Source organism: Colletotrichum chrysophilum, assembly GCF_026319265.1.
Source record: "Colletotrichum chrysophilum strain AFK26 chromosome Unknown scaffold_224, whole genome shotgun sequence".
NCBI lineage: Eukaryota > Fungi > Ascomycota > Sordariomycetes > Glomerellales > Glomerellaceae > Colletotrichum > Colletotrichum chrysophilum.
Window position 1 is genome coordinate 16616 of NW_026517511.1, and position 19924 is coordinate 36539.

The 19924-nt window shown below is 50.7% G+C and overlaps 3 protein-coding genes and 2 non-coding genes across 5 annotated transcripts; 3 read left to right on the forward strand and 2 right to left on the reverse strand.

Annotated features, from left to right (window-relative positions):
- Nucleotides 1-2606: 2606 nt before the first annotated feature.
- On the reverse strand, nucleotides 2607-3984 carry COL26b_013357 (uncharacterized protein; the record flags this gene model as incomplete). The annotated part of the gene is made up of 2 exons (XM_053185976.1): nucleotides 2607-3452; nucleotides 3520-3984. The coding sequence occupies 2 exons, from the start codon at nucleotides 3982-3984 to the stop codon at nucleotides 2607-2609; spliced, it is 1311 nt and encodes a 436-aa protein (XP_053030076.1).
- A 3221-nt stretch (nucleotides 3985-7205) lies between these two features.
- COL26b_013358 (uncharacterized protein) lies at nucleotides 7206-8801 on the forward strand (the record flags this gene model as incomplete). The annotated part of the gene is made up of 1 exon (XM_053185977.1): nucleotides 7206-8801. The coding sequence occupies one exon, from the start codon at nucleotides 7206-7208 to the stop codon at nucleotides 8799-8801; it is 1596 nt and encodes a 531-aa protein (XP_053030077.1).
- Nucleotides 8802-9915: 1114 nt separating this feature from the next.
- On the reverse strand, nucleotides 9916-10020 carry COL26b_013359. The gene has a single exon. It is a non-coding gene; the product is annotated as a tRNA-Phe (tRNA).
- Nucleotides 10021-10214: 194 nt separating this feature from the next.
- Nucleotides 10215-10329, forward strand: COL26b_013360. Its single transcript has one exon. It is a non-coding gene; the product is annotated as a tRNA-Val (tRNA).
- An 8399-nt stretch (nucleotides 10330-18728) lies between these two features.
- On the forward strand, nucleotides 18729-19922 carry COL26b_013361 (uncharacterized protein; the record flags this gene model as incomplete). The annotated part of the gene is made up of 1 exon (XM_053185978.1): nucleotides 18729-19922. One exon carries the CDS (start codon nucleotides 18729-18731, stop codon nucleotides 19920-19922), a length of 1194 nt encoding a protein of 397 aa, XP_053030078.1.
- Nucleotides 19923-19924: the final 2 nt, after the last annotated feature.

A 19924-nucleotide genomic window follows, 5' to 3' on the forward strand; every position in this document is an offset into this window, starting at 1 on the left:
GGGTCGAGCGGCTTCAGATGAGTCAGCGCCAACCCGATTCCCCATCACCAAGACTACGAGTAATGGTGCCCTCTCGGCAATTGATTAGGTATGCATGAAGAAATACAGAATCTGGAATTTAAGAAAACAGAAAAACTTCAGATTTATTATGTGCTTTGTTCTAGCCAGTCTCTTGAATGCATCAACTGACGCTTACAAAGACGTACATGTATTCCCACAAAGCATGTTTCACCAAGATTGCTTGCTGCCCTTCTCATGATCTGAAATTGAAAAGCAGACATGCTATGAGCTTTTGAATCATGATGTTCCCGCATCACTGGTTTGGCGGGACCTCTGTCCGTTGCTGTCCCCGCCTTCCATGCCATTCCTGTTGTCATGATTGTCTTGCCCATTGTAACTCTGTTCTCCTTCCTGTGCCATAGAAGACTGATTCATTCTGTCACTACCGGCTTCGTTAGAATTATAAGTGCCTGAATAGTTCAATTCGGATCGTCCTTGAAAGCCCCGGAGCAAACTCAACCAAGGGAGCCATGCAATCAGATACCTGACAGGTCTTCCTCTACTTTTAGCGAAACCATCCGCTTCTCCAGAGTCATGCCTGAAGGTAGACTTGCGTCTCATTGCAGGAGAAAAAAGTAGAAACATGTCCCTGACATGCATTGTGCGCGCAGGGAGCGGTGTTGGAGGCGCAGAAAGGGACGGGTCAATGTCGTCGGGTGATCGCCAAGTTTCCAGAAGGAGATAACAGGTTAGCACAAAACCGAAAGCGCCAATCAGCAGAGGAAGCAGCTGTGCTGGAAGGCTAATCTCATTGTCATGGCCCGCGCCTCCCAGGACCGGAGCAACATGGTTGAAATTAAGGGTGCATTCGACGAGTACCATCGAGTAGAGTAAGAAGGCGAGGTTGAGCCAGCGGAGCCATCGAAAAATGGTTTCTAATCTGTTCCATAGACATCAGCATGGCTCCATTGGCTCTTTCAGGCGGATCATAAATGCGCACTAACTCTCCGTACTTGAAGCCTGTCGCAAAGTGCAGGCGTGTAGTCTCAGCCCACCGCCTTTCCCTGTACAAATGCAGCATTTTCCCCAGCCGTGCCCAAGCTGCGATAACGGAGGCGAGGAGCATGATGCCGTAATAGACAATGCATCCTATACACATTATAATGTAAAAGATGCGGATTCCACCATCAGCTCGAACTTTGGCAAACATGAAGGTATACAAGGTCGCGCATTCCGGCGGGTTTGGTTCCTCGACGATTTCTTGCTCCGTACCTGGGTGCACAAGCCCATCGGTGACGCCGAACATCCAAAACCATGGCCCAAAAGCGCTTATCATTAGGCTGACAATAAGCCTCGAGTGTGTTCCGAAACCACCAAAGAAGCGGATCCCTTGAGGTCCGTTGTCAAAGTACTGCCGCGTCCGATATCCCCAGATGCTGAGGGTTCCGAAGAGAAAGCCGCCGCTGAGATGCATTAGGACTAGTCTATCGATACTAGTGAGCATGCTATTGGCGCTGCACTTTATCATGGCGATCAGGATCACCAGTAAGAAGATGTTGTTAGTGTCAGATGCGCCGGCAATATCGGAGGGTAGAAGCGTGTTTGCGATGTAAGCATTGGCCCAGGCAAAATAGATGCCAAGTCGGACCCCAAAGCCATAGAAGTCCGCTGCGCCATCAGTCTCGCATTCGAAAGAATCATTAGCTCGGGCAAGCAGCCCCGAGTGGGCTTGGGTGGTCGGCATTAGGAGGGAAATAAGGGCTTCGACGTCGAGAAGGGGTTAGAATCGTAACAGATCGGCATCAGCATCAAGGCAGCATCGAGGGAAGCCTCAGAGATTTAGAAGAAACAAAAGAGAAGAAAGGATAAGACGCAAATAACAATGCAGATATACTTATATTGCTCGCCTTGGTCTATGTAAATACGTATCTAGTTTCGAACTCATCGGCTTCACAGTAAGATTGCCACCTGATGACACTTTGCGTCTTGTTAGAGGGAGGAATAAACATTTATTGATGGTTCGAGTCCTTGAATATCTCCATGATAGGGTGGTTGTAAGGCAAGACTAGCAAATGATCATTGCAGCAGTTGCACCCTCGCCAAGTCTGACATTGCTGATCGCTTACGTTGCATACGGACCCCAACGGTGGACAAGATCTCACCCTCCCATCTGGTTGGTCGATTATAACACACCAACTTCTAAATTGTCTGTACTACCTGTGACGTAAGATCTGGAATATCCAGCGATGGACTGCAGATATGTGGCTTGCAGCTGAAGTGACAAATTGTTTTGTATCGGTATGATGAATTCGCTGTAAGGGTGGGCCCCGGCCCATCAGTCGCTACGTAAATTGTCATGAAAACATATACTCCTCTGGAAGGCATCGAACAAGGTTATGAGAGTTCTGAGTGGGAATTCAGATTTCATAAGATGTTAATTCGTCACAGGTCGGGCAGCGTAGGTTTCATCATATTGGTCAATTTCAGACGGCTGGCGTTATTTGTTTTCTGAGGACCATGATTTTGAATAAACAAATCAAGGTATCTTCTACGCCAGGTAGGCCTACTCATGTCTGCTTTCGGTTCCCATCGTCAGCGTGGCGGTATCAAAACGCCTTGATCGTTGCGGCCGAGCGCTTGATAACACCGTCGGCCTCATCTACTTGCAGCTGCAGCGCAAGAGAGTCCGCCCCAGAGTACTTGCCCTTTTGTTCCCAGAAGAAGTCCTTGCCAGTCTTCGTTTTCGCGCGGAAGGTGGCCGTGACGTCCACGTCCATTTTGAAGCTGGTATAGAAGGAAGAGCCGACGCAGTACTTCTTGGCAGGGCACTTGAGATTGACAGTGGAAGACTTGGTCAACGTTTCAGACTGGGTGTCCTCCTCAGTTGTGGTCTTCCCAACCTGCCAGTTGAACTCAGTGGACACCTTGGACTTTCCAATGAAGGGAATGCCGGCCTCGGTCTCGACTCCGATTTTGCCGCCGACAGTCCACATATTCGCAACGCTGACTGTGTGAGACTTTGTGACCGCATCCATGGTCATAATAGTGATCATCTGCTCTGTGCTGGAGTTGCGGTTGTCGAGGATCTGAGAACCGACGGTGACGGTCGTGCCGGGTCCGGAGGGCATGATGTTGTCGGTGAAGCCAGAATAGGCCATGTTGCTGATGCTGACTGACTGCAGATCGTCGATGAAATCCCATCCGACGTGGCCAATAAGCCCGACATCGCACCACTGGACGCGGATGCGACCAAGGATGCCAGACCCAACTGGAACTTTGGTCATCGGTGGCGGGTCACGGAGAGTCTGGGCCATAGCGGAGTAGGTTTTGCCAGTTTCGGTAGTGAAATTGAAGCCCAAGAAGGTCCCAGTTTGCTCCATAATCCAAAATTCTTTGATGCGCTCATTGTTCTCGAAGGTGAAGGTGCCGGCATCTGTGTTGCCATCTAGCTTCTGAAAGGCGACGAACCATATCAGCGTTGAGTGGTCATGAGTGACAGCTCTTTTTAAAGTAACTTACACTTGTGATTGAAGTCGTATTGCCTCCAGAGGCTGTAATGTTCATGGCGCGAATGTTGGCGGCGCCCATGAACACCTGCAACGCCTGCAGAGGACCGTTCAGGGTCTCAAAATGAAAGTCTGCAGGGTTGTTGTCGATGAGGTTAATGTCGCCAACATCAACAGACACAAACGCGTCACTCGTAGCTATGGTGAGCGTGTTTCCAGTCGCCGATGACGCCGCTTGCCTCTTGGCTCTACTTGGTTTCGATGACGGCGTAGGTCGATTGGATGCGGTCAATGAATCTTGCAGACGTGCCAGAGCGGCGTCATCGAGGGGCCCATGTTGTATAATATTGGGTGCAATCGTCTGCAAGGAGGCCTGAACGGTTATTCTGTCGGGTTGGGGAACAGGAGAAGTGTGAACCAAAGCTGGGAGGAGAGTTGTGCCCAGCACAAGTTGCTTCAAGGAGAGAATAGAAAGCATTTTTTTCAAAAGAAAGACTTTACAAAAGACTGACTGATTCCAAAAGAGAAGAAAAAGAATGGCCTTTTTGAACGTTAGGAAGGAATGATTCAAGACATGCTCTGGTTGTAAGCATATAATGTAGACGCAAGCCAGTTTTATAATTGATCCTAAATCTCTCCACGATGTCAACATTGGGTGCTGATATCACCCGAAGCCGGCCCCAACAAATCATTTACCCACCATGGAGTCTCCAATAGAAGCAGACCCCCACATCGCCTCCAGCCAGATCATATTGTCCATGTAATCAGGAGAGAACGCATGTAGTAACAATGATGAGTATTAAGACCAGACTAAGATTGTTGTTGTACCGACAGGGTTGAGTTTATTTGCGTGCCGATAGACCGCTTTTGTCTGTTAGACAAGACCACCTTTGGGAATGAAATGCTAAAAGGGGCGGTCATGATATGGTTGGGAGGTATTGGCGGTAGAGGCGATGGGGTCATAGAGGCTTGTCTTCTATTAGAGAGACCGATGTATGCTGGTCAACTACACCAGACGAATCAAGCGAGAGAAAGGCATCAAATGCGATCCAATTCGGCTCTCAAGTTGAGGGTAATGTCACGTATTCTAGCCCACCGCAGGTGGATGAAATATTCGCATGTCACTTAGCTTTGAGAACAGAACGTAATAAGGCTGGTGACTGGTTGACGACATGTGTTCCTCAAAGTACTGGTGGATTCTTACACCCACAAAAGGCAGCTCGCGTCGGTTTTCAATTAATCGGTAATACGAGCTACTGTGGATTGTTATCACTATTTTCGTCTGCTCTTTGGATTTCTGTGCAATGTGGAAACATGTGTACACGGGCATGAGCTCAACTTAATTCATACCGAAACCACTGCGATATATATGGCTTGGTGCTTGCTAATGTTTGTGGTAGAGCTCGCTTGATGGTGAAACATAGCACCAACTTGCTGCTGTCCACCGTTGCTCTCGAAATCATAAGCAATATGGGAGGAGAGGGAGTTCCCTGTTGCAAGTTCCCTGATTTGGCTCTGATTCTCCATCATTATCCCAACCGATTGACACAATTTCATAGCCGTGTTTTCATCCGATGGCTACCAGGTGGTCCGGGTGGGTCCTGAGCTGAAGCCAGGACCAAGGACAGGGCATTGCAACTCTGATGGACAATTATCCTACATATTTCCGATCCAATGAACTTCACGTACGTCCGTATACTACTTTGAAAGGTCCGTACCAACGGACGAATACCGAGCGAACATGGTCTCCTGGACCTGTGGGGTCAGGCTCTGTGGGGCACGAATCTGGCCGACATCAGGAATCGGCTGATGGGTATCAATGCAGGGTCATGCTACCCAAACAGATCATAGGCTACCGAGGCACTGGAGAAGAGGCCATGTCCCCACGGAGACCTGAGCCAACCCAAAAATAACCTTTTGCGGGTTCCGGTGAATTGTGTGCTTGCTCCTAAACCGTGGAACACAAGAAACCTACCACTCTACATCCTCACGCAGCACGAGATACGGCGATATGTCCCAAACATGAGTAGATTTCTTCCAATGCAAACAAGCTCAAATTACAGTCGTATCGTATCGTTTCGTTACAATAAACTCGCCGTCAGCAAAATGCTGCCTGTTCACCTCTGGGAGCTATGGCCAGCAGGTGGAAGGGCACAAGGTAAGTACGAGAGTACTCAATCAGTCAATTCTCCGAAAGGTCAGGAGCTAGCTTGCAGTCCCCGTGCTGATACGTTTGCTACCGGGGACTTGGATTAGCGTTCCTTGTTCACTATTCTAGGTGCAACGACAGTAACGGAGAACCTACACATTATGTTCTATAGTACTTGAACACGTGGTGAAATATCGGCTACATCCTGTTCATGCAGGATTCCATGCGCAAGTTTTGCCACGTGATTACGTATTAGTCGAAGACAAACTGGCGAAAGTTTCCTTCTACAAACAACCACAGCAGGTCGTCGCTGTTGGTAACTCAGCTGTGATGTGGTGAGACATGATGCCCTGGCATACCTTACCCGTTAACACGTGCCTTATTCATGAATCTGCGACGCAACTACCAGGGTGTCTATTTTGGGTTGCCGTTCCATCCGCTGAGTTATCCACCGTGGAGATGCTCAATTGGCAGCCAACGGATGTGTCGGGCAGCAAGATTGTGTGCAGAAGCTTGATTCAAGAGATCTTGCCTTTCAGCGGCGGACAAACTTTCAGCGGAACGTGGAGGGATCGAGAAAACGTTGCACCCCACGTTCCGGACTCGACAGCCCTATGGAATTCTGACAGGCCAATCGCAACTCAAAGATGCGATGGCTGCTGATGTTTGGATTACTGCCCGACAGAGTCAACTTCAACTGAACTCGAGGGGAACCTTACCTGCAGATAATAACGCCATTTTCGAAGTTAGAATCACGTTCTGTCATTCACAGGCGCTTAAGCTGCCAAAATCTAACCGGCACGGGCTAGATCGTTCCAACTTGCGATGCCGAACACGATTTTCTGACATCATTACCAATGCGGAAAGTGGATGTACCTCAACGTGAACGATCTTCTTCGTGATTGGTCGAGATAATCATCGATTCGGACCCGCATGCACGTCCGTTCGTCTCAATCCCGTTCGCAATCTGCCGGGGTCTCCCAATTTTCTGCCACCAGGCACATACTTCCAGCCACACAAGCCGCACTTCCACAAACAGACAGTTCCCGGAGGCCCGAGCTGGTTTCCAGCCTGCCGGATTCATTGTGTCAGCCCAAATGCTATTATTCATTGACAGCCTCAAGTTCGGTCCACTGACAGTTGTTGCGGTTGGGGTGACACTGGTCCTGTCAGCCCCGATCGGCTATCACGCGTTCATTCGCGTCGGTGACCGCGATTTGTTGTCATCCTTGAAGAGACTAGTGCGGCGAGCTCCCCGATATATCCACCCAGAACTGAATGAAGGCTCATTCCGGCTGCTTCATCTTCTTCCAGGACGAGATGGCGATCCCGTTGAGGTGAAACTCACTGTCGCCTCGATCTCTGACCCGCCGGAGTATCACGCGGTATCGTATGCGTGGGGTGACCTTAGGGACAATGCATACATCACCTGCGATGGGAGCGAGATACAAATCACGAAAACGTTATTTGAGGCACTCAAACGATGGCGTCGCACCGATGAGGTGTACACGCTCTGGGCAGACTCAATCTGCATTGACCAGCATAACACAATGGAGAAAACGCACCAGATAGTACACATGACGGAGATCTATTCGAGAGCTGCCTCTGTTCTGATCTGGCTCGGGAGCGACGACAGAGACGTGGATGGCGTAGTGGAACTCGTCGATCAGGCTTTGCAACTCATACCCGAAGTTGTGGATGACCCGAAGAAAAATAGAGAAAGCGCAGAACTCCTTGGGCATCGGAACGCTGAGGGGTCTGAAGCGGGCAAGTCGACGACGAAACATCTCGATTGGAAGCCTCTCCGGTCGCTCCTGAATCACAGCTGGTTCGAGCGTAAATGGGTCTATCAAGAGGCAGTGCTCAACGACAGAACATGGCTGTACTGCGGCAAGCTCGAGATGCCTTTCGAGCCCATGGCGGAACTTGCTTTGCGCATGGCAACATTTGGGATCCAGGCACTGCCGAACGATGGGTCGCTCTCGGACCAGACGGTGGCTTTTATCCCTGGGCGATTGTACAACCTCTCCATGATGCGTCTCAGCCATTGGTATCGGGGAACCAAGCCGATAACGCTGATGGACGGGGTCAAAGCGACTAGGTCATTCTTCTGTAGCAACCCTAGAGACCACATCCTTGGTATTCTAGGACACGCATCAGACGTCGAAAAAGACAGCATCATCTCTCAGGACAATCTTTACTCGCTATCAGTGCAAGAGTGCTATCTGCGCTTCGCCCGCTCCCAGCTTTTGGAGAAGCAAGACTTCGCCGTCCTGGCGTTGGCGCCGCAAAAGCTCATCACTGACGCACTAGCCCCTTGGTATCTTCGCCCGTATATCCGATGGCAGAAGCAGCGTCTTCCAGGCTTGCCGACGTGGGTTCCTGATTTGCGAAACCAGGAGATCGACACATTGCCAAGTTACACCGTCCGATATGGGAAGTTCTCCGCTGGCGGGGCGAAGCCGGGGAGAGTCGAAATCGTAGACGACAAGATTCTCGAGTGCGCGGGTATGTTCATCGATTCAGTCAAGGAAGACGGTGTCTTTTTTCCAGAGCTGCCGTTCCCGCCGAAGCCCAAACGCGTGCCATTTCCACTAGATCGGCTGGGCAGCTATCATTCTCGCAACGCGTGGAGGTCCCTCAACTTTTATAGACAATGTGTAAAACTCGCTTGTGGTTTCGAGGATATCGACGAGATGTCTCCCGAGAGACTCGACTCTTTCTGGCGCACTATGACTTGCGAGAGAAGCCAGCTCAGCGACCGAATCGATGTTGACATGTCGGATCATCTGAAGACGATGATAAAGGGTATGGACATATGGCTCAACTCGGAGGACGTGGAGGAGGCAGAGAGGGCGCGGGTTCGGTTCGTTCTGTCTGGGCAGTCGATCGAGATGAGTGTCCTGTCCGCGGCAACGCCTAGGAGATTTTCGACCACGGTAGAGGGCAGACTCTGCATGATACCAAGGGAGGGAAGAAAAGGCGACCGAGTGTGTCTTCTACTTGGGTCGGAGGTGCCTTTCGTCCTCAGGCCGACTGGAGCCGGGATGTACGAGGTGGTCGGAGACGCCTACGTGAGTGGAGTCATGGATGGGGAGGCACTCGCATCCGGCAAGTATCCTGAGACAAAGGTAACATTGGTATGAGTTCTTGTTTCTGTCTTTTTCGAAATTTGCAACAGGTATCTCGTATTGATAGAGTCACAACCTTGCTCCACAGCGTAGTCTCATTTGAGTCAGAATGCCGGTTGTTTAATGCGTCGAAGAAACTCTCCTTTACCCCTTTTCTTTTCCCTCGACGCATCCCATGTTTGTTGGCATAGCGTATGCTCGTGTTTCGACAATTTGGTGATGATGTTACATGTCTCGTATTGTGTTTGATGCCTTCTATCGTACTGCTGAGGTTTGCTCAAGGCATTGGCGCGCGTGCTGACGCCAATGACGCGTCTTCGACTTCTCTCGTGAGGTAGTCGACAGTTGTAGGGTCAGATACTGTTGACGCTCCCATCAACTTTTTTGGGGTTTCCAGATCGATCACCTTGGGCTTCAGCTGGAAGACCAACTAGGATGCATGACTGATGGGAAAAAATGTTCTCGACGAACAACAACGCTGCGTTGCGCAAAGCTTGACGGGAAGTAGTAGGAAAATACCATCCCATACTTGTTATTGCACTATCGCAGTTCACAAAACAAATCGTTGATTAGAGGGACAATCTCAGGTCCTCGCCAGGACCAATAGAACCACGTCGGCAATTGGTAGAGTTGGCTGGAGGCAGGTGAGACGATGTGGGGGACTCCTGATCAGCCTTGACTGGAATGATGATCTGACAGGGGAGAAGACGCCAGCCACTTGCTTGGAACTTGCACCATCACATCCTGCGGGAGTCTCGTATTCTCGGCTCAATATTCATTCATTACATGCAAAGGACAGAGTGAGGATTCCGAGGCGCGTCGCATCTCGCTCTTGGCGAAAGGACATTGGCGGATGAACACGTATGCTGGAACTTTTGTTTTGTGTCGGCGCACAACACACGCCGATGTTCTTCTACCTTCTTGTGTTTCGGAATTATCGTGTTCGTGGAGATCCTTCCGTGTTTGCTGTGTATCTCGACTATGGACTCTTCGGAAGATTGCATAGATGCCCGCAATGGTGGCAAAGGGTTTTGTATTCGAAGGGTTTGTTCTCTCTCTGCTAACAAAAGCACACACAGCGAGCCCAATTTACGATCTTCAATCTCGTTCACAGACAAAAAGGGAAGATTGCGGCCAGTGTGGATTGAACACACGACCTTCAGATAAGATGATTGAAGTTTACAGGATCGAAACCCACTTCAGTCTGACGCTCTCCCAACTGAGCTATGTCCGCCACGATCTTCGGTGACCTCGGGCACCTTGGCTTTCTTCAAGCCAACCAGCGCGTGAGACGAGTCCAGAAGGTCTCCACTGCTAGGGCTCGATTCCCACCCGAGAATCGTCAGCTCCGCTTCTGTGGGCATCCGCTGGCATCCGCGGTACCGAACACCACACAAACAACTTGCCATCTTCATTGAGCAATCATATGGTCTGGTGGTGTAGTTGGTTATCACGTCAGTCTAACATGCCGAGTTTCTCTCACATGATTGAGAAGTTGCGCGTCTTTCACTGAAGGTCTCCGGTTCAAGTCCGGGCTAGATCAATACAGAAACCTTTTGCCTGCCGTGACAAGTCACAAGATCTTACGGAGGCTGAATCGTGCCTAAGTTTTCGGTGACTTTATTGGCAGCCAATAGAGCCGTTTAGCCGTCGCTCTTGCTTTTATGACGATGTCCGGGTTAAAGTGGGTAATTTCGGTCGGTGCCCGTCCGGATTTGGCCGGAGATTGCCGGAGCCTGTAGACTACGCACCGGACTTCTCCCGGACTCTGAGGGTTTCAACGTCACGCTAGCCACGAACTACAACATCAAACTAAGCAATGCGCATCTTGGCGGACGACGCGCCCCACAGCGAACCGCTTGTGCCCTCATCTTTTGGGACATTCCCCTTTTGTACAGTCCCCATTGGGATAGTTCCCGTAGCCGAGGCACTTGTCGACACTAGCTTGAGGGGCACGGTAGTTGTGATCGCCGATTGTTGTTTTCAGCTTTCATCTAAAGGCGACGCAAACCCAACATCAGTTCACGCCACAAGGAGATTAAGCATGTCTCGTATGATTTGTAAAGAATTCATCTTTAATCATTCGCAAGAACTACGCCGAGGTCTCGGCCGAGTTCTGAGACAAGTTTTCCTGGAGCTTAAACATGTAGGTCTGTTGCTTTCCTCCAATGTCAGTTGACAAGACAACAAATGGGTCTCGCCGTTTACACAATTGGCGGATAAGCTTTTTGCCCGCTGCAACCCTTCGGGGAGTTAGGTTATGTCAGTGGCTCGTGGTCGGCCCTGAACAGGGTGGGCAGATATAAAACGTGGCCGTGCAGCAAACGTGCGGGCGGCTCAGCTGCCGCATGGGGCCACCAGATGAGGACAGACACCTTTTGCACGGTTAGATGTCGATTACGGGACGGTATGGGCCCCCGCCTACGCAGAGCCATGACTCGTAGGTTCGGCTGGTGTCAACGATACACCTGTAGCGACCTATCAGCGGCCTTCTAATATTGCTAGAGTGTGTCCAAGCAATTACCTCAAAGGGCTAGACGCACGCAAATAGTCTTGTCGGCGTTTAGCATCTGAGATTCATATGGCCCGGCTGTCCAGAATAATGGCCATAGCCACCCCTGGAAACAATTCTATCGTCGTCCGTGGGAGAGTCGATGGAGACAGGATCCATACGTAAGCCGAGATCATCGTACGCGTGCTTCTCTCTTTGTAGAGAAACCTGCGAACGTCTGGGGAACTGCAGGGATTTACAACACGGCCTTGTTAGTTGGATCATGGATGCGGGAGATGTGTTGGTGCATTGAGGTTTGCCTGCCGGGAGTTGGTGGTGTGATCGGATAGTCGAGCCGACCTAACACGAATAGACCCTGCTCAGGCGTAGCTTAACGTGTATGTACGCCATGATCTGGTTGGATGGGTATGGAAGCTAGGTTTCAAAGTTCTACCTGTCAGACAATTCTGCCCCGACAACGGGTATCGTCACTATGGCATATGCCATGTTCGAGGCTGGGTGGGGGCTTCAGAATCAACTGTGTCGTAGTCGGCGGCCGTCACATATCGCCAACCCCAGAACCACAGTCCCAAGATTACTGAAGGAAAGTATCCTGCTTGGTCCTGTTTTTTTTTTTTTAGTACAGGGTTATGTCTGACTCAGCGGACGTCAGCGGAAGATCCAAGTCGCGCACAAGACAAGTGTGGCGCCGGGCGGCCCAATTGAATTAGTCCGTACACTTAGCCCCTTAGAACACCCGAGGAAGTGCGAATACGACTGATATACGATGGGCTCCGCGGACGTGGTGTGGGTTATGCGTCCCCCTCTATTAATCGCCCTTTGTATTCTTCTGTGTTACCACCCGAGAACGACTTCGCACTCTTGAGGTTGTGGTTCGGTGATTGTTCTATGAAGACGGTTATCACTGCCGAGATGCCAACCACAATCCTGCGCGGTTCTGCTTACTGTCTCGAGGCTCTACGCGTCACCGCCCAGCAACTCCCTGACAGCTTCCGAGTACGAAGCTCGCGAACATGCAGTCGAATCTCTCTCGACGATCGCACCCAAAGACCCGAACTGGTTGTAAAACCTGCAAGTCAAGAAAGATCAAGGTGAGTGCACAATATGTCATGATATCGCGACAACCATTGGGGCTGTTTTCGCCAGGGAGCCTGGCAACATAGAGCTCTATCGTCTAGCTCCCGCAATCCATCATGCCCGTGCCCCTAATGCTCAACGGCAGCTAGCAGGCTGACGGGGCTGACGGGATGAACGCCTCTATATCATCGTCAGCAGCCAAACAGCGACTAATAAAGCAACTATAGTGTGACGAACAGAGGCCAGCATGCAAGAACTGTATCAAACATGGAGTCGCCTGTGGCTTCCTATCATCTTCGTCACGAGATCCCACATTCTCATTGGCGGAGCACCCGGGAGGGTTAAACTTTCTCGACCTTGAGCTTTTGCATCATTACTGCAACTTCACGGCATACACTTTGTCAGAAAACTCCCTGATGCGCGAGTTTTGGCGTTTAAACGTCGTCAAGCTCGGAATCGAGTGCGACTATGTTATGCGGAGTATTCTCTCCGTTTCAGCTCTACATCTTGCGCACCTCTGCCCAGAGAGAAAGGATCACCTGCTAGAAAAGTCCATGATGCATCACGAGATGTCGTCTAGAGCAGCAGTTGGACTAATGCAAGAGGTACAAGAGAGCAACAAGGCGCAGTTGTTCATCTTCTCTGTGTTGACGATTTATATCGGTGAGTGATTTTTCACGGACTGTTAAAAGCGTACTAGGTATGTTGACTCGCGATTTGATATTTAGTACTAGCCAACTCGCAATATCATAGTGATGCTCCGCTGGCTGGCACTGAACAATCACCAGATTGGATCGTACTATTCTGCGGGACCAGGTATCTAGTTGGAGAGCCGAACGACAACCCCCTGATCTCGCCCATTATCACGCGCACTCTAGCGCACTTCCAGACGCGCGAGAGGCCGTATCATCACACGCACCTCGGAGATCTTGAGGCAAACATCAATGCTTCGGAGCGAGATGATGGATTACTTGCTATATACAATCATGCTATCAACGAGCTTTACAAGTCGTACGGAGCGTTTTACGAGTGCACGGAGCCACAGGACATCACGGATGTGTTCGTCTGGATTGCAATGGTTGCCGATGACTTTCTGCCGTTATTGAGGGATTCCAGACAAAAGGCGTTGGTGATCTTCTTGTACTTTTGCATGCTGCTGAAGCAGCTGCCTAGTCAGTGGTGGCTAGATGCTTGGTCAAACAACCTGTACGGGAAAACGTATGGATCGTTGGACGACGAGCATAGGCCGTGGGTTAGGGACCCGACGATGGAATTCAGCGACATCTGTTCGTGATAACAGCCTCTCCCCGAGAAACCTACTACGCGTGGCAATGCTACCGTCTAGATTGCCAGCCCTACGTGATCCATGATCTGCCACTTGTTTATTGCCCATACCGCAATCGGGATGTGGATACCATGATGCCGCGTGGAAAATCTCCGAACGCCGCAGCAATTGGTGCTTCTTTTATCTGCCCACTTGGCCTGCGGGAAGCGCGGCCTCCGGGCTGACAGCCATCTCTTTCCTTGTCTAAATGTTCGATGTCCGGGTTGCCTACGCCTTGAATGCAATGGAGGTAACTTCAACGATTCGACTAGCGACAGAAGCTAAAGAGCGCATGTTGTAACGAGTAAGGTTGCCAGCCGTGTTCGAGAAAGGTCCGGAAAGTGGGAGTCGATTGCACCAAGCGTTGCAAGGCGCTCTTCAACACTAGCTATAGTCTTGTGCGGGTTTGCTTTGCTCGATGTTTTCGATGGTTTTAACGCGCTCGATGACAGTGTTGTTGTTGTCGTCCTTTTGGAAATTACCTGGGAGACTTTGTAGAGAAAGCAAAACCAGCAACCCCCCGATCTTCTCAACTCCCCTAAATCTCCGTAGCTCGGCTGTCTGGATCCCAACGGCCAGCGGTGTCGACTTTCTTTTCGTCTGTCATTCGAGGTCGTCGTTTAGAGCCACGCGGTAGGCATAGGAGGTAGTCGGTACAAGCTCGAGTGGCTTTGCTCGTTGACAAAGATTCGGACTATTTCGAAGGGGAGGCGCGAGATCGCTGCGTTGTCGACATCCCCGCGGGACTGAAGACAAGACACGGCCGTAAGGGGCGTCTGGTCAAATGAAGAGCCGCGCAGGCTTCGGAACATTATCTGTGGAAGAGGCAAAGAATAATCAGCACCAAGCAGTATGTAGAATGCCAGAGATCTTAACCCCTGGGTTCGATGCTGTTGTCAGGGAGGACGCGGCTGGCAATACTCAACTCGAACGGGTCCTCGCCAGTATGCGTTCCAACCCTTTCCAGCCGCAGCGAAGACCAACGCCTGATGCTGCCGTGAAGCTTCAGGGACAGAGGGTTAGGAGGACAGAACTAGGAATCCCACGGAGCGACAAACCAGACATTTGCTGCTTCTTCAACCACTCTTCGGGCTTCCGCGGCGCCCAGCACTGTCCTGATGATTCGTTTTGGCCCCGCCAATCACGTCGCGCTGTCTCAACGAGGTCCAATGAGCGTGAAGATTTTGCACAAGGCCCATGTCGTCAGTATGGGTCGTCGATGTTTGGGAGGACGAGGCTCCCAGGAGATGCCTTGACAGTCTGGCGCAAGACAGCGAGGAAACAACGACAGAAAAAATCCGGAAGAAGCATCTGCAGCGTTTGTATATGGCGTAATCAATAATCATGTCTCTCGAATAATTGAAAGCCATCGACTTGGGCAAGCCGAAATATTCGTACATCTCGTATTGTTGTCCGAGTCCGAACCCCTCGGACTATAACTGTGGCTTAACCGTGGAAAAGGAGAGCACTAACCTAAATGTCGGTCATCTCAACTCTGTGGCTAGTGTGCAGCGCCATAATGAACACCCGAATTACCCGAGGATCCCAGTCAGTCTTCCAAGCACGGCGCTTACATATCCTTTTACGGTAAGGATCATGCACTGCCAGAGGTTGAAAACTTCAGCCCCGAAACAAATTTCACCGTCACCCGTCACATAAAGCAGGATGCAAATGCGTAGAGAATCTCGGCCATAAGTGCAGTTTAAACCATGAAAGAGCAACAGAACTAGGGCTGCACTTAGTTGCCCAATACCCGCAGCTCTAAACCAATTGTTTTGCCTACCTACGTAGTAAGGGTTAACTTGATTCTCCCGGAATGAGGCTGCTCGGGATTCACATTTCACGATCACTCAGGCGTAGGGAGATGCTTACAGTAGTTGAAAGGTCACGTCTGAGGCACAGCATGTGCATCAACGCCTTGGTTCTCCCACCGAAACATTTTTCGCTGGACATGTGTTCAACTCTGTTGTAATGAGGTCATTGTGGGATATTCTGGTCTGAATAATAGAGCACGACATGTCAACACGATATCGACTGTGGTGAACGCATGTGCTGTGGTTGACGCGTGTGTTGTGGTGGACGCATGTGCTGCGTGGCCACGATATTTAGAGCTGGAAACACGGATAACATAACTGAACGTATATAACATCGAGCTTGAATTCTGTTTTGGTGACAATCATCCGTACTCAAAAAGTTTTGCAATTCCTGAGTTAGTTTATAATAGCGGGAAATGTAGCAACATCCATAAGAAAGCTGACTATGTGATTATTGTGGTTATGAAAGCAAGCCAAACCCGTTCCACACGATGAGCTTAAAGTTGAAAAACGTTACCGTTCAGGGCTGCCAGTGATTTACAGTACGTCTCGAGCTAAAAGTTCAGACGACTAGGTGAATATGATATTTTGCGCGGAATTAATGTTTTGTCGGTTTTCACCTCGCTCTAGTACCCAGTCCCAAAATGTGAGCTACTACCAAGCTAGATTAGATGCCTAGGTGCCTGAGTAAAGATAATCCGGTGGAATTTTATTTTTTGCCTGGTCGCAATCAAATATGGAGGTCTCCGGTGTTAGTTACGAGCAGGTCAGGGCAACTGAACGCACCAGAAAGCATGAGCTTCAGCAATGACAACGCCGCTATCCTAAATCATCATGTCTGGGTCTGCACTACAGACTTTTGCTAGCCAGCACCCCAACTGGTTGGACACTCCTTTCTCCAACGAAACCAACAGTTCCGCCACTTTTGTTCCACACAACCTATCTTAAAAGACCAACGCAACGCATATACGACTCCGATGTTCTCAACGGACATGTCATGCTGCGCCCTGTGCCCCGCGTGATCTTCTTCACTGCCATCAACACAATCCCATGATCACCGACAGGCCTTAAACACTTTATCTTTTGGATTTCTTCTCCGCCTGGTCAAGTACATCGCTGGCCATCAAGATGATCCATCAAAAGCTGTTTGCGACATAAGGTGGATGAGGTTGGAAAATGAGGATCGCACGCTTGGAAAATCTTGAATGACACTGCAGTACAAGCCATGAACTTCATGCAAATCAGGATAGATACACAGCCTGCGGCCCGCCCTTGTGCAACGCCATCGCCTCCCCGTCCATAATGCCATACACAAAAGCATCACCTATCAGGGAAAATAGGGGAGTCGCACTACTTCGAGGGCTTTTGTCGCCCGTGGATGGCCGCAGAATGAACGGCACCTTGCCGCCCGAAAGAACCCAGACCTCGTCCCCCTCGACTAAGTTCGGTGGACCGACACCAACGTACCCTCTCTCCGTGACAAAGAAGGTCTGACCAGCTATCATCATGCGCACGGAGTTGCAGATGAGTTTGTCCAAGGGACTGCCTCCATGGAATTGTAATGCGGCAAGGCGAGCGTCATTGTCATTGGCCCTCCGCAGCGGGAACTCTTGCATGAGAAGGTCTCCCATCATGGAAAACATGCCCATCAGTGCAAAAGCTTTGTCCCTCGGGTCCGTTGCCTTTCGGTGTCGCCATCGCTGAAGTATGTTCAGCGGGCTCTCCCCGGCCTCCGCAATCTCTAGCCCACGAACTGGCCCTGTGAAATTGTTGACGATATCGTGGAATGTGTCCAGGATAGGGAAATTCAAGCGTGGAAAAAGCCCTGAGCACAGCCTCCTTGCTGCCTGCTTTAACATGGCCCAGGGCAGACACAGCGGGCCCCATATAACCAGAGCATTAGATGGGAGCACGACTTCCTGGACCGTCCATATCCGCGACCACCAAGGGTTTCCATCCAGGACCAGAGCCTTGAAGGCGCCATGGGCCCTTGCTAATCGATCAGGAGTCGAAAGACCCGAAGGGATGAACTCCGAGTCACCCCACTGCCCCGCGCACATGCAAATGAAGTCAAATGCTCCCTCTGCATCGACAACAGTGAGCGTTTCAGGAAGCTCGCCGAGCCAGATCAGGCATCTCGAGCAGTTCTTATAGATCTGGCGCATTATGGAGACCTGCCGCGTCTTATCACGCGAATCTAATTGATTAATGCATAGCTGATCGACCCAGAGGGGCCGTATCATACTGGGTTTCCGAAAGCGTCTGAGGGCGGCCTGGAGGCTCTTTGTGATTTTGACTTTTGCTCCTGCTACCTGGATTGGCTCCAAGTTCAACTGGTCTCCCCAGACGTACGACAGGGCCTCGTATGGCTCGCAAGTTCCGAGCTCCAGATTGCGGATGTTGCAGCGTAAATTATCATCGTAGTTCGCTGGCAGCAGGTCGAGAATCCGAAAACCAGTTGTTGAATCCATTGAAATTTTTGGGGTGATGCTTTGAACCATGAATGCTTCCGTTCGTCAAAATGTCTGGCGCTTGTTGAAATGACGATGGGACCGGTGGTGGAAGCATGAGACACAAGACCCTATTAAAGTGCTGATATGTGTGGGAGGCTTTACAAAACGGTAGAATACTCCTTGGCGGAGGGGAGCTTCACTTGGCACTTGGAGCTCAACTGCGCCACAAAACAAGGGCTTTGGTACAAAAACCCCGTTGTCATTATCCCCCATTGTAGGTAGCTTCTACTCTAGATGGGCTGGGTGCTAGAGTACATTTAAGAAAAGAGGATATCATGGCAGGTTGTATTCTGATAATACAGGTTGCCTCGCTGTCTCGCACTGCCATTGAAATCACATGATGATCCGCTCTAGGCCCCTGTTTAATCACTTTGAAGTGTGTGAGGTGCCGGGGTCTATCAGAGAGAACTAGGCAATAGTGGGACATACGAGGGCCTAACAGTGAGGCAATGTGGATGCTGTGGGAATTTAGATCTAATCATTGGGTCTGATAAGGATAAACTTCAGAAATGCTTGACGTCAAGACCCGGAATCGATCGACGGTAGTTCAGGGAACCTTGCCTTTTGCAGGAAACGGCTCGGAATCCGAGGTACCCAGTTCGGGGTCGAATGCGGGGTCCAACGACCACCGTTTCTCAACGCCTTCACGCAACCTCTACTTTCAGCTAATTTCATTTCATTCCGGAAAATCGTCAAGACAAGATGACAGATAGAAATTTCCATGAGGCCGAATCCGCTTCACAGCTGGAGAATCTCCCCACGGAGGTGCTGCTACAGATCCTCGCACACATAGACGATGTGCACTGCCTGTGGAACGTCATCACCTCCTCGCCCGCCTCGTACCGCGTGTTCAATCAATACAGCGCTGAGATATTCTGGCGATCCATCTCAGAGAGCATAATCACGCCGCAGACACAGGATATCATTCGTTTTGTGATACAACTCCGCGCCGGCGCCCACAAGGGGACGAGCTTGGACGAAATCATGCGGAAGATCAAAGACCGCGAGGCTGGGATTGTGCTCGGGAAAAGCGAGGAAACGGGCTACCAGTTCGCAAACTGCGACGCCTCAAAAGTCCCATCTCTCAGTGTGTTACGCACCGTCCTCTCGACAGCATCTCAGGTCCACTGCTTGACCAGGTCGTGCATTGATCATCACCTACAACAACTGATTGACGCCAAGGCAAGGGGACGGCTGGAGTGGGCTCCGGAAGACGAAGGAGCGCGGAGGCCGTCCTGGGTGGAAGAGCAACGTGTTCTTCGCGCATTTTGGCGATTGCAGCTCATATACGAACTGAAGTTGGCGGTAACCACGTCACGAGTCCGGGACACTCCTGGAACAAGCGATCATGCGAATGACTTCGACATCCAGAGTTTCTACGACAGTAGCAACAGCAATCTCAAGGTCGCTTACCACGAAGTCATGACAGCTATTGAGTACGTCCGGCACATTAAGGCTCACAGAAGACACAGCTCGGGTTCTGAGACACATCGACTGCCCCAGCTGACTTGGCCTGCGAAGGATATCCAACCTTCATCAAGGCGGGTACCAACAACTGGTGCCATGAGAAGGTCTTCGCTAGTGCTGCCAGCCGACGGCCTCTGGATTGTTGACAGCATGAGCCGAGGCGCCCACTCGCCGATCAAGTACGCGGGCTTTGAGCCGTATAGGGCTTTGGGTTTTGCCATTTGGGACCGGCATCGGCTCGCAGAGCTTGGGTTGGCGAGCCCTCCTGGTCATGGTCGCGTCACGGGTCTTGGATCTTACTTCTCTTACTGGCTGAGGCTGCTGGATGCACGCGACTTGGCTCGAGCTGAAGAGGTGATGCGGGAGGTTGAAAACCAGGGAGGGCGACTGGGTCCGCTGCAGCCTATGATCCAGGATAATGCGTCTTGAGA